Here is a 14,684-nt window from a genome sequence, read left to right on the forward strand (position 1 = left end):
CTGATCTATCTGTGTCGGGAGTTTCTTTCAGCAGTAATCCATTAACCTGAGATCTCGCGATTATGTTCCTTGGTCATCTCTGTAGAGTACACGCCGTTATTTTTCCTGTCCGTCTTAACGAGGGCGCGGTTGAAATGGACAGTATCTACTACACGCGTAAATTGAGAATTTGAAAACATTCCATTATGTCAACCTTCTTTAGGTAGAGTGAAACATAATTAATATCCGTTCCAGTCGTAAAAATAAATCTTAACAGTAAAGGAGGCGAGGCGAGTAGATTAAATGGGGGAGTTACACTATTCGCTAACGTAAGGGGTTTCTCGCCGGCCCCGTGGTGTAGGGGCAGCGTGCCTTCCTCTTACCCGGAGGCCCCGGGTTCGATTTCCGGCCAGGTCAGGGATTTTTACCTGGACCTAAGGGCTGGTTCGGGGTCCACTCAGTCTACGTGATTAGAATTGAGGAGCTATCTGACGGTGAGATAACGGCCCCGGTCAAGAAAGCCAAGAATAACAGCCGAGAGGATTCGTCGTGCTGACCACACGACACCTCGTAATCTGCAGGCCTCCGGGCTGAGCAGTGGTCGCTTGGTAGGCCACGGCCCTTCAAGGGCTGTAGTGCCATGGGGTTTGGTTTAAGGGGCTTCTTGGTTTTTAGGATCGTCTGATACAGGGATCTCCAAATTTATGGATACTGTGACCCATACATCAAGTTTGATATACACCCATGGTATTTTCTCTCTGTCTTAACAAGCAAAGAAAAGGGGGAAAGTACTGCGCGAGTTGGTCCTGCGGTTAGGGGCGCGCAGCTGTGAGTTTGCATCCGGGAGATAGTGGGTTCGAACCCCCTGTCGGCAGCCCTGAAGATGGTTTTCCGTGGTTTCCCATTTTCACACCAGGAAAATGCTGGGACTGCCGCATGGCCGCTTCCTTCCCACTCCTAGGCCTTTCTTATCCCATCGTCGCCGTAAGACCTATCTGTGTCGGTGCGACGTAAAGCAAGTTTTAAATAAAGAAAAAAGGGAGACTTCTCAGTGTGTTTTCAACTTGGGAGAGTTGATTGCTTCCCCTGTAGATGAGGGCGGTAAAATATATCCACGGTACTCCCTCCCTATCGTAAGAGGCAACTGAAAATGGATCCCGGGGTTTATTAGTTTGTGAGCATGGGTTGACTTTGACGCGGCCCTTAGCTGAGCCTGGTATTACTTGTAGCAAGCTCCACACTTTGATCTTTACTATCTCACCTTCCTTGTTCAATCGTTGTTTTCTGCTCCCGACGTTATTTGTCTTGAGAGACCTAGGGTGTATCATTTTTATTCCCTTCGTACCTCTTGCCTTTGCTCATACCTTCATCCTTCGAAAGATTACACTTCTTCACTTTCTTCTTTTGATTAGTATTCCGCTTAAAACAATAATCAACACCATCACAATCCACGCTACCTTCATCGTTCGAAGGATAAGACTACTGCTGTTTCCTTGGAATTTGCATTACTTCGCACCGACACAGACAGGTCTTATGGCGACGATGGGATATGAAAGGCCTAGGAGTGGGAAGGAAGTGGCCGTGGTCTTAATTAAGGTACAGCCCCTGCATTTGCCTGGTGTGAAAATGGGAAAACAACGGAAAACCATCTTCAGGGCTTCCGACAATGGGGTTCGAACCCACTGTCTCCCGAATGCAAGCTCACATCTGCTCGCCCGTAACCGCGTGTCAACTTGCTCGGTAAATACTTCTTCCTTTTCCTCTTTTGATTATTATTGTTCCACTTAAAACAATAATCACCACCATCATCATCATCCACACTACCTTCATTCTTCGAAAGGTTTCGGACTACTTTACTGTCAAGAGGGGTTGACTGTCTAGTTGTACTTCCCCTTGAACAACAGTCGCCGTCATCGCTACCATCGAAGTTCTAATTATGTTATTGGCTTTACGTCCCACTAACTACTATTACGGTTTTCGTAGACACTGAGGTACCGGAATTTTTCCCACAGGAGTTCTCAGCCGTCTGAGCCACTCAGCCCGGCTATCGACGTTCTAAAAAGGAAAAAAACCCCACAAAAGTAGAGTTCCTTAACGGATGCTTGAGCCTGAAGAACACAGGATGTTTAACCGACATGTTGACACAAAGGCGTGATACAGTTTTAATGCCCACATGGCTAGTTAGAGTTCGTCGTTGCAGAGCTAGAACACACAAGCTTCTTGTAACGTGCGTGAGCGGCAGGAGGCGGAAGAACACGAAAATTTGCACGCTCTTGAAGAGCAAAGTTGTGTCCTCAGGTCGTCCCACCTCCCCGTCTCGCCAACCATGTATTTACTCTTGCAATTTCACTTTTCTAAATACATAGTGTGAGCATGTAGGTGATGTGCCTTCCATCACACAGAGTTAGAGTTCCCACGTTTTTACTTCAGCTTACGAACGCTACAGCGCCAAGAGGTGTAAATCAATTACGAGGGATACCTCATGGGCGTACAAGATCGTTAGAGACACCGAGAGCTTCCAGTGAAGTTCTACGATTTCATCCACATTCAAATACAGTATGCGTCAAAACAAACAACACTGAAATAATAATAATAATAATAATAATAATAATAATAATAATAATAATAATAATAATAATAATGGACCTAAACAAGTTGACCAAACAGATCTTTCACCTATTTGATTCAAAATCTAAAACCGCGATTTAGAAACGGTTTAGAAACACCAATGAAGACCAAGTGCTACAGATCAAACCGGAAGAAGCCTTTGACGGAGGTCTTTTCCGAAAGAAGATAGTGACGAACGGGCTAAACCGAGACGAACAACCGAAAAGAAGACACGGTGTCCCTTGGACAGAAGAAGGCAAGCAGGTCCACTCAGAAAGAATGAGGGAATTCTGGGCTCAAAAGAGAGAAAAGTTCACTGTCAAATGCAACAAGACATAACGTGTTCCTCGATGGTCTCAGCAAAACAAAAACCAAACCAAACCAAACCAAACAAATGCAAGAATGAAATGATAATCCACAACCGGTTTCCAGTCATTCGAACAGGTCAAGAATAGCATGAATGAAGCCCCCATCTAGCGACGAGGATAGGAATTGTGCCGGCTGCCGAAGCCTGTCGCACTCCTCTGAGGTAATGATTAATGACTGACAGATGAAATGAAATGATATTGGAGAGTGTTGCAGGAATTAAATATGACAGGGAAAACCGGAGTGCTCGGAGAAAAGCCTGTCCCGCCTCCACTTTTTCCAGCACAAATTTCACATGGAGTGACCGGGATTTGAACCACGGAACCCAGCGGTGAGAGGCCGGTGCACTGCCTCCTGACCTACGGAGGCTTCTAAATAAATAAATAAATAAATAAATAAATAAATAAATAAATAAATAAATAAATAAATAAATAAATCATTCAATAAATAAAATAATGAAATAAATAATTAAATAAGTAAATAATTAATATTATTTTACAATTTGCTTTACGTCGCACCGTCACAGATATGTCTTAGGGCAACAATGGGATGGGAAAGGTCTAGGAGTGGGAAGGAAGCGACCGTGGCCTTAGTTGTTGTGAAAATGGGAAACCACGGAAAACCATCTTCAGGTCTGCCGACAGTGGGGTTCGAACCCACTATCTTCAGAATGTAAGGTGATAGCCGCGCGGCTACTTGGTCGGTTTACTGAAATGACAAATTTGCTCTGACATCAAGATACGTCATTACTTGGTACAGCATGTGTTCAAAATGTGCACCCTCACATCTCAGGCACTGTTCATAATGGTCCTCTAGATTGTCGAACATGATAATGAACATAAATATTCAACTCCGTGGCTAAATGGTTGGCGTACTTATCTTTCGTACAGAGGGTCGCGGGTTCGATTCCCGTCCGGGTCGGGGATTTTAACCTTTATTGGTTAATTCCAGTGGCTTAAGGGCTGGGTGTTTTTGCTGTCCCCAACATCCCTGCAACTCACCGCACACACAACACTATCCTCCACCACAATAAAACGCAGTTGCCTACACATGGCTAATGCCTCCCACCCTCATCGGAGGGTCTGCCTTACAAGGGCTGCATTTGGCTAGATATAGCCACACGAAATTATTATATGAACATAGATTGCCGCAAGAAACCTAAAACTGATTGTATTGTATCTTATGATCGGGGGAACATTCCTGTCATCTGACCAGAAGACGAATTCTTTCCGCATGCCCCATATGTACGTAGACACCTGATGGCGTGAAATCTGGAGAGTGCGGACGGTACGGGAAATTAAGACGTCTCCAAAGTATTGTTCCAGAAAGTTAAGTGACCACCTTGCGGTGTGGGCAGTAGCTCCATCCATTGTCGTTATATTGACAGGTTTCTGGCGGAGTTCTGTCCGGCTCCATGGCTAAATGGTTAGCGTGCTGGCCTTTGGTCACAGGGTCCCCGGGTTCGATTCCCAGCAGGGTCGGGAATTTTAACCATAATAGGTTAATTTCGCTGGCACGGAGGCTGGGCGTATGTGTTGTCTTCACCATAATTTCATCCTCATCATGACACGCAGGTCGCCTACGGCAGTCAAATCCAAAGACCTGCACCTGGCGAGCCGAACTTGTCCCCGGATACTCCCGGCACTAAAAGCCATACGCCATTTCATTTTTCAGCGGCATTCTGTATTTCGTTATGTTCAGAGCATGTTTGTAATTTCAGTACTATTTGTTTTGCCACATACTGTAGACGAGACTTAAGACTTCCGTGTATAGATTTTCAGTCTCCCTGTGGCTGAGGGCAGTAGAATACATCGTAAGAAGCAACTAAAAGCGGTAATCATCAGGAACTTTCGACTGAAGAGCGTGGGTTGATGACCACACATCCCCTATCTGAGTCAGATATTGCTCCATTGACTTCTGCCTGGCTTCTCAATTTCATCTGTCCTATCAGACCTCCCTTGATCAACTCTTGTTCTTTTCCGACCTCGATGGTATTAGAGCATTCGAGACCTAGGAATCCTTTCATTTTCACGCCCTTCGTGGCCCTTGTTTTTCGTCGATACCTTCATTTTTAAAATTTTCGGATCCCTTCCATCTTTTCCTTCTGATTAGTATTGTTATGAATAAAAATCCATGTTTAATTACTCTAATTTATTTCAGTATGACCTAATAAATGCACTCTAAAATATCGTACATAAGCTGCTTGAAAAATTAATACATTTATTCCCAGTATTTTGTACAACTTATTCTAGACTATGTTTTATTCACTATCGAGCAAATTATTACACGAACTAGGATGATATTGACCATAGAAGCGGGGTAACAATAATTAGTGCGGCATTTGCGCAAGTGATAAATGCCGTATTTTTGCATTTTTGTACGACATTTTCAGAACCCCTTTTCCGCTAAAAAAAATTTATTCTAATTGATTCGAAAATAAACATTATTGCAGACACCTAAAAATACTGAAAAAGTCGCCCATCGGCGTGATTCGATCCAGCGATCCCGCGCTTACGAAGCGGAGCACTTGGCGCTGCGCCACGAGCTCGTTGTCTTTTTCGTAAACATCGCTTGCATATAAGCGCACTAAAATTCCTTATTAATTAATTTCTCGGAAACGACTGAGAATTGCGTCTTACTTCTTGCACCTGTTATCCTCCTGGTAATGCCCGACATGTGTACCAAAGGTGGATCTAATCGGCCACCCATGCGCCATAGCCTCCCCTTGTTAGTATAGATCAGGGCCTCTCAGGTGCATGCACCGATGCATTGCGCAGCACAAGGTGCGAAAGAAGAGTTCGCGAGGTTGACCAGAGTGCAGAGACCCACTCCTCGATTTTGAGCAATAGCGTGTCTCTCTCTCTCCCTCTCCATACGCCTGCCTCGCTTGCTTCGCCTGTCTCTCCCATTCCTCACAGCGCTCTACATCCGAGCCGAATTGAGCCAAGCTTAGCCGAGTTGCTCCGAGCCGAGCCGAGTCGGACCGATGCACGGTGCACAGAACCTCTGCGCCTCGATTTGCACGCGTGAGATTTTGGGCGTTTGAGAAGCCCTGGAATAGATATCCACCCTTATGACCCACCACGTTCTCGTCAGACGATAGACTGAGTTTTGTGAAGCAAATTTTGCGTGCTTCCAAGAGGTTTCATGTATCGCTGGGTTCCGTGGTTTAAATCTCTGTCACTCCATGCGAGATTTGTGCTGGAAAAAGTGGAGGCGGGACAGGCTTTTCTCCGAACACTCCGGTTTTCCCTGTCATATTTAATTCCTGCAACACTCTCCAATATCATTTCATTTCATCTGTCAGTCATTAATCATTGCCCCAGATGAGTGCGACAGGCTTCGGCAGCCGGCACAATTCCTATCCTCGCCGCTAGATGGGGGCTTCATTCATACCATTCTTGACCCGGTCGAATGACTGGAAACCGGTTGTGGATTATCATTTCATTCTTGTAATTATTCGCAAGCCATTTATCTTTTGAAGGAATACCTCTCATTGTTTACAGAATAATTTAAGTTCTTTAAATTCTCAGTACTGTATACCATGCCATAAGGTAGATTGGCTGGTAACTGAAGAATTTCCTTAACGTTTGATTTTATTAGTTTGTCTACGTCGATGAGGAATTTCGTAGAGATTATATTTATCGGAGCAGTTTTCCAAAGAAAAATATTGTATGGTGGAATAGCAAACAATATTTTGACTTTTGTATTTTTGTCGAAAAATTGCATGGTGGACGCCAACCTTTTTGATACCATGTCTAGAAGTATTAATTTTCCTGCTGCACTTTATCTATGAAACCAGTTGTGTGTAATTATACTTAATGCACGGTTTCGTTTACCGATCACGTATTTCATAATTTGTTTTATAAGTATTATTGTTTCTCTGTGGACAACGTTGCGATTACAATCAATTCAATGAGTGTGTCTATTATAATACAATTCGCATAAAATGTCTTACATGCACATAAAGACCTTGATACATAATAAACTCATTAACGGTACATGAAGAATAACATAACTAAAATGGCCAATGTCATTAAAAGTCACAACGTAAGTTCAGGTTTATCATAAGGTTGCTTACTCCAGAAGTCATTAGAAATAATGGTCCTCCTTGAACATCCAATCACAGTGTTAGGGGTCGTATTTAAGATTATTGAGAACTTGTCTTCGCCTTTCAAGAAATTGTGCGTCATACAGCATCTGCCGAGATGTTTAACAAGGAAAAAGAATGACTCATGTATTCATTATTACCAACATATATTACCAACCTTTCATTAACCCAGCGAGTTGGCTGTGAGGATAGGATCGCGCAGCTGTGAGCTTGCATTCGGGAGATGGTGGGTTCTAACCCCGCTGTCGGCAGTCCTGGATATATGGTTTCCCATTTTCACACCAGGTAAATGCTGGGTTTTTACCTTAGTTAAGACCACGGACTCAGCCTTCCCAGTTCTAACCCTTTCTTATCCCATCTGTCCGGTGCGACGTAGAGCAAATTTTAACAAAACTTTCATTAAATCTTAGTGGGATAGTGCAGATGAAAACGAGTGAGAAAGAAGGTAACAGCAGCAGGAGAGAGAAGATGGCCGCACTTTTCGTAGGACGCATGTCTTTTACAAGGGAAAGGTAATCTCAAGGAAAGCTAAAGTCAGGCACTATAACACAGTGATCAAACCCGAGTGTCTGTACGCAAGTGAATGACTCAGAATGACAAGAAAGGCTGGAATGAGAGAAGCAAAGAAGCATGAGCGCAAGATTCTTCGCAAAATAATGGGTCCTAAGATAACAGATGGACAGTATAGACTCCAGGAAGACAAGTGTGTTACGTGCCAGGGCCGTGGTAGCTCCTTTCGGTACTTTCAGGAAGGGGCTGGTGACTCAGACGACCTGGAATCTCCCAGCCGGCCTTTCCGTGTGTTGTTCTCGACGGCCGGCTTACCTGTGAGTTCCTTGAAGATTCTTCAGGAATGTTCTGCCTGTAGTGACATCGTGAAATTTCTGGATCAAATCACGCGAGCTATAAAAAGGGAGTCTAGCCGCGGACAGTCAGTCATTCCCAGCCAACGCTCGTGGTGGTAACAAGACGAGGAGCATGTAGGAGGAAGGAGACACCGAGAGCCTCTGAGCCCTCGCGGCCACAGCAGCTGGACTAGCAGCCAAGATCGCTAGCTCCCCCGCCAAGACTCAAGCCAAGATGGCCGCCAAGTGCGGGAGTCGCCTGCTCCCGCAGCCATCACCGCCGGCCCAGCAGCCCAGTACGCTGGTCCCGGCAAACCACATCGACCAAGCATAGCTCACCTCACCGACCTACCGACAAATCAGCACTCACCGGCTACCAGCATCAAGAATCCAGTCAAGAGGCTCAAACCAAGACTGTGTACTGCTACTACATCCCACCAAGCCAAGATATAGCAGTACAGAGACAACTACAACGAGCCTTTCGACACTTCAACTGGTAGTCCATCTACCATGCCTCAAGTTTCCAGCCACATTTGTGCTGGACGACAGTTTGTCAGGGCGGCACGGTGTCCTGTGTTCGTGACTTGTCAGTGGGGTTAACCACTCAAAAAACTACCCCTGTCACGACTCAGGCAACGTGTTGCCAAATAGGTCGGTCCACCAAGTGCGTTTGACCCTTCTGGTGTTTCAAAACGCACCCCTCCACTCCCTTCCAGGCCCCATGGGGAAATGCCCAGTACCCATGGAACCTCATCCCAGGTCCCCAACTAGCGGCTTGCCCCGTGAACGTGGATCCTCCCTCCCTTAGGTCAAGGAGAAACGCCCACGTACCTGCGACCTAACCCCCCTCCCCGATCCGGTGACTTCACCCTCCCCGGTCGCGAATTTCATGGTCTTTCCCAATACCCGGGAAGCCATATCCTCCAACTTCCGACCCCAATACCCTCCCCCTCAAAAAACATCAAAACCTCCCCATTCAGGCCCCCGTCGGTGGAACGAGTAGCCGAGACCCTGAATCCAAGTAACCCATTATTCCCTCCAAGTACTATACAATCCTCACTAACAAGTTCCGCCAAGTACTCACTTCCTGGCCGCCACTAGCATAACCTTATTAGCCTTACTACTCAACCTATACTCGAACTTCAACGTAAAATCACGGAAACACCAGAAACCGGATACCGAGGTGGTTGCCGAACAACGCCGAATTGCAATACCGCTCACCACCTAAAAACTGTGACTAGTTAAGCAACATCGGGCGTGGTTACCCAATGGATGTGGTGACCACCCCCGCACTTTACTTATTCACTACATTCGCTGTGTCACCACAATGGTTAGCGACAGTGACCGACTCTACTTAATTTTTGAGAAATCAGAACACTTCTAAAGGGCCATGGCCTAACATACTTATCGTCTGGGGTGCAGGCATCAATGCCCCGGCCTCAGATATTTGTATCACTTCAAACGTCGTAAAAGGAGCGCTTAGACGCACCGTGGACGACATTATAAGTTGCTGTGCCCTCCTCATTGAGGTTTAGGCACAGTAAGGTAAACTTGAAACAAGAGAGTCGAGTCAGAGTTGGGCTCCGAGGTGGAGCCAGTGTGACACTCAGTGAGTTGGTGTTCGGTGGCTGGGCTGAGGGCGACAGAGGTGTTGGCTGTCACTAGTGTCCCACCGAGGTTGTAACCAGAAGTTGTTGTCGTGGTGTCGGAGAGACCAGTGAATGTGTAACTGAAGGCGACAGAACGAAATACTGTAGTGTGTGATTCTGTGGACTGAGGACTCCGTGAGCCAGCGAGAAAATGCGCTATCGCGAGTGCGAGGATAAATTGACCCGTGTTAATGTTCGCTGTTGTGAGTATCGTCCTGCTGTTGAATACTGTTGAGCTGTTCAATTGTTCACTGCATGGGACTGTGCGGAGTACTGGGCTATAATTGGAGTCGAACCGACGGACAGTCGTCGTGTGTTGTATAGCCAGAAGTACGGTGTTCAAATCCAGCTGTCTACGCACAGTGGCTCTAGGAGGTGACTGGACTTGGGGGAAGTGAAAGTAAGGATTAGTGTCCCAGGTAAAGGAACGGGCTGGACCCTTGCTGCGCCATAAGATTCGTAAATAGTAGTCTGGCCATTCATAACTGGTTAGAATTGCTTGTGTTTAAATATGTGTGTGTGCATTTATTAGGCCATCCTGAAATAAATTAGAGTCATAAACAGATGGAGTTTTATTCGTAACCAGAGATATACAGGGATAATGAACGGATACGGAGTCAATAAGGAAACGACGACTGAAGTTCTACTGACATCTGTTCAGGATGGATGCAGCCCGACTAACGAAGCAGATTTTTGATGTGATGGATAACAGCCTTAACGTCTCGGATTGATGGTTCAGAGAAGTAAGGAATGACCTCAAGAGTATGGGATTGTATCAGGAGGACATATCTAATCAATCAAAATATACAGATCAGTGATCAATAACTTCAAGGGCTTCTACGATGAGCAAAATCAGAACAGTGGCTGGACAGAAGAGAGAAGATAGGCGGCCAGAGAAAGAATGCAACGTTTTTGGGCTTCAGGAAAAGGCTTCCAGAAATGCCTTGTATTTATTGGACGTGGTCTCTAATGGCCCTAAACGAAAATAATAATAAATCAGACCCTGAAATAATTTATCTATAAACATCAAGAAATCCAAGTATCCGGTCATTAGTAGAACTACAACTAAGAGTAGACTTCTGTTAGGAACAAAAACTGAAAGAGAAGATAACATTATCTACTTGGGAAGTCATGTGAATGAACATTGGGGCCAAGATCAGAAAGTCAGAATGAGAATAAGAACGAACGGTTGTCTACTTGTACTTTCTCCAAAAAATAATCTCTACCATCACCAGTGGATAGTAATTTAGTTCTACTTCTCCTGAAAACGATAATTTCATCCAACAGCACAAGTATCATCTCATTATGGAAGTAAATATCCTGTTACTTAGGAACAAACTACATGCAACACTTATTCGTCAGTTCATTTTTTCCAAAATAATTCACGAAGTTATCAGAAGTTGGAAGCGTTAGATTTCTATACTACTAGGAAAGGAATAACAACTTAAGCATATACTGCATAGGAATGCATGCTATCCTACCTGGCATTTGAGATGTTGGCCAGAAATTCCATGACTTTATCAGGAGTAACTATTCCGTCGAAATCGTGGTCCACAAGTCGGAAGAGTTTGTCCAGCACCTGTAAGCAGAAACGTGAATAATATGCATTAAGAAAGTCGGATCATAAAGTGTGGGTTAAAAATTAGTTCGAATCCATAGAGAAAAGTATCAAATGGAGATTCTAATTTCATACGTTATCTTATCCTTATTATGATTAGGATATTTAGAAGTGTTGTGAAATATTCACGCAGGGAGCATATACAGGGTGTCCCAGGAGGAATGGCCAATATTCAGGGTTATGACAGGAGCGATCATTTGAAGCAAAAAGCTTCATATGGACATATGCCCAATTCCGAATAGTTTCCGAGATAGAACGTATTTAATGTACATTTGTTTCTGGAATAGTGGCGTGCACTGATCTATTCACAAAGACGCACACAAAATGCTGTCACTAGCGTATACTAATTTTATTTACAATAGTTACGTTACACATCAATAAACCACCATTTTTAACAACTGCCTATCACGAAGAATCAGAAGACGGGCTGCCATCTTTAAACAGCTGACTGCTACTTTAGCATGTCAGCAAAACACAACACGTGTTCACAAAAACAACTCCTGTTAAAAAATAAATCTACTCCAACATCGAGACTGTCTCTTTATATAGGTTGCCTCGCCAGGCTTCTAGAAGTATATGTCACAATATACCTTCTCGTAAATTCTAAAGTGCCTAAAGCTTAGTTATAATGTAAAGAACATTCTACAAACATCTAGTATCAAAGATACGTTATTCTGGATGTTACAGTGTGCTAGTTGCTTTACGTCGCACCGACACAGATAGGTCTTATAGCAACTATGGGACAGGAAAGGGCTAGCAGTGGGAAGGAAGCGGCCGTGGCCTTAATTAAGGTACAGCCTGGTGTGAAAATGGGAAACCACGGAAAACCATTTTCAGGGCTGCCGACAGTGGGGTTCGAACCTACTATCTCCCGAATACTGGATACTGGCCGCACTTAAGCGGCTGCAGCTATCGAGCTCGGTGTGTTACAGTGTGTTGCACAATGTTACTGTGTATTATAGAACTTATACAGGTGATAATAAATTACATACTATTAATTACAGGTTCTTACATTAACTAAACTCATAAATATACAGTATATACGTACGTATACACAGCACATGTTTCATGACATAACCTCACAAATAATATGATCGTCCGACTACGTAAATAATAATGATTCGTGCTCGATACTTGCAGTATTTACCCATAGGTTAAATAATGTTGTTTTCAAGTTATATCAGTCTATTATACTTGCGTCAGCACGTATGTGCCTTACCAACCCAACCTCTTTGACGTTTTGAAATGGGTACAAGTTTTCCGCATGTAATTTTTGCCATACAGGTGTTCGTGGGACATTGATACATGCACTAAATCGCCGTGTGCTGGTAGTAGGATTACACTGCACCTTTTCAACAATGTGTTGCTGTTTTTCCACAGATTGTTGAACTACACGTTCAGAAGAAAAAGGGGAAACCCGTTTCAAGCAATCTATTGAAAACTCTGGTAAATACTCTACGACCAGGAATTCGACGTGTTGGAAGCGCCGAAGGTTTTCCTCAAGAGTAGCAGGAGCACTACCACCGCATAAGCCGTAGACAGACACCATACCTGCATATTCTTCATTAGTGTAGATGTGTGGAATTTTAGCCAGCGCGTGTACAAACACAGATAACTGATACTTCTCTCTGATACACTCTCAATCCCTCGCACTGCTTCACTCACAACACACCGTGGATGCGTTCAACGGTCTAGGTTAATGGCAGAAACTCATTCAGAGCAAAGAGGTTGAAACCAACGGGGTAGGTTGAACTAGAATAAAACTTCAAAGAGGTTGGGTGGGTAACATACATACGTGCACGCCACTAGTCCAAAATCAAAATAATGTTTTTCTTGCTATTTGCTTTACGTCGCACCGACACAGATAGGTCTTTTGGCGACGATGGGACAGGAAAGGTCTAGCAACGGGAAGGAAGTGGCCGTGGCCTTAATTACGGTACTGCCCCAGAATTTGCCTGGTGTGAAAATGGGAAACCACGGTAAACCTTCTTCAGGGCTGCCGACATTGGGGTTCGAACCCACTGTCTCTCGGATACGAGCTCACAGCTGCGCGCTCCTTACCGCACGGCCAACTCGTCCGGTCAAAATACTGTACATTATATTTCGAAAACCATTCAGAGTAGGGCATATGTCCATATTAATTATTTTTTGCTTCAAATGACTGTTCTCTTCATATCCCTTAATATTGACCAGTCCTCCTGGGACACTCTGTAAAGAGACTGGAAGTATTGGAATATTAAAAGCAGAGTTTTATGGACGTTTCAATAATCAAATATACCGAATATCAGCATAGTTTTAAGGCCAAATTTCCGAGATGAAACAAATTCCCGTTTCGTTCATTCACCAACATCCGATATCCCTCGATCGGATTGTTACTTCTACATCATCTTAGATAATAACCAAACCAATCCAAACCAAACCAAACCCCATGGCACTACAGCCCTTGAAGGGCCTTGACCTACCAAGCGACCGCTGGTAAGCCCGTAGGCCTGCAGATTACGAGGTGTCGTGTGGTCAGAACGACGAATCCTCTCGGCCGTTATCCTTGGCTTTCTAGACCGGGGCCGCTATCTCACCGTCAGATAGCTCCTCAATTCTAATCACGTAGTCTGAGAAGACCTCGAACCAGCCCTCAGGTCCAGGTAAAAATCGCTGACCTGGCCGGGAATCGAACCCGGGGCCTCCGGGTAAGGGGCAGGCACGCTACCCCTACACCACGAGGCCGGCTTTTAGATAATAACAGGTACATAAAATCAGTACCAAACGACCATGCTTATTTTGTAATTAAATATTCACTTATCAATAACAGTAAAATCAAGAAAAGTTCTCTAAGACCTGCATTATATCAATAGCAATACATTGCTCGTGCCATTAGCAGTGCTTAAGAATTCTCCATATACGTAACGAAATGTAAAGTATAATCCGAAAATGTTGGTGTTCCTGTGTATATTAAAGGAAATGCCAAATGCCAAATTACAATCTTGTCGCAAAATATCAGGGCGTGTTCGATATCACTTTGGAACCAAGTAATTTAAAATAGTGTACAAATATTGTCCCAGATTACAGTATTTTAAGATTGACTGCAGTCAGAAGTTTGAATGCTCTCTTTCCCAGTAACCAGACAATTACTTTGCTATGAACATAGGCATAACATATTTCCACAGTATCCTCTATCTGACGTAAGAGGCGACCAAAAGAGATGGATCCCCTGAGGGAGTGTGGGTTCGAGACCATGTGACCCGTAAATAACCCTAATTGCTTCCACGTATTTGTGTCAGAATTCTTTGATCACTCTCGTATAGTGGGTATATATAGTAGAACTTCTTAACCGGGACAAAGACGCGGGGGGGGGGGCGAATAGGTTATTCAAAATTTCGAGTAAATAAAATGAAATTTTTAGAGGTTGACATTTTAGCTGACGGTAAATTAAGACAATACACACAAAATGCTAACAAAATATTTTAATAAACACAAAACTACTGTACATATTTATAATAATAATAATAATA

At 44.1% G+C, this 14,684-nt stretch overlaps 1 protein-coding gene across 1 annotated transcript in view; it reads right to left on the reverse strand.

The window, feature by feature from the left end:
* Positions 1 to 14,684, reverse strand: part of Nox (NADPH oxidase) — a 388,201-nt gene that overhangs the window by 114,509 nt on the left and 259,008 nt on the right. The window contains exon 3 of the mRNA XM_067145995.2: positions 11,039 to 11,136. Coding sequence (XP_067002096.2) covers positions 11,039 to 11,136 — 98 coding nt within the window. The remainder of the gene's footprint in view (positions 1 to 11,038; positions 11,137 to 14,684) is intronic.

The sequence above is a fragment of the Anabrus simplex genome, chromosome 4 (genome assembly GCF_040414725.1).
Source record: "Anabrus simplex isolate iqAnaSimp1 chromosome 4, ASM4041472v1, whole genome shotgun sequence".
Classification (NCBI taxonomy): Eukaryota; Metazoa; Arthropoda; class Insecta; order Orthoptera; family Tettigoniidae; genus Anabrus; species Anabrus simplex.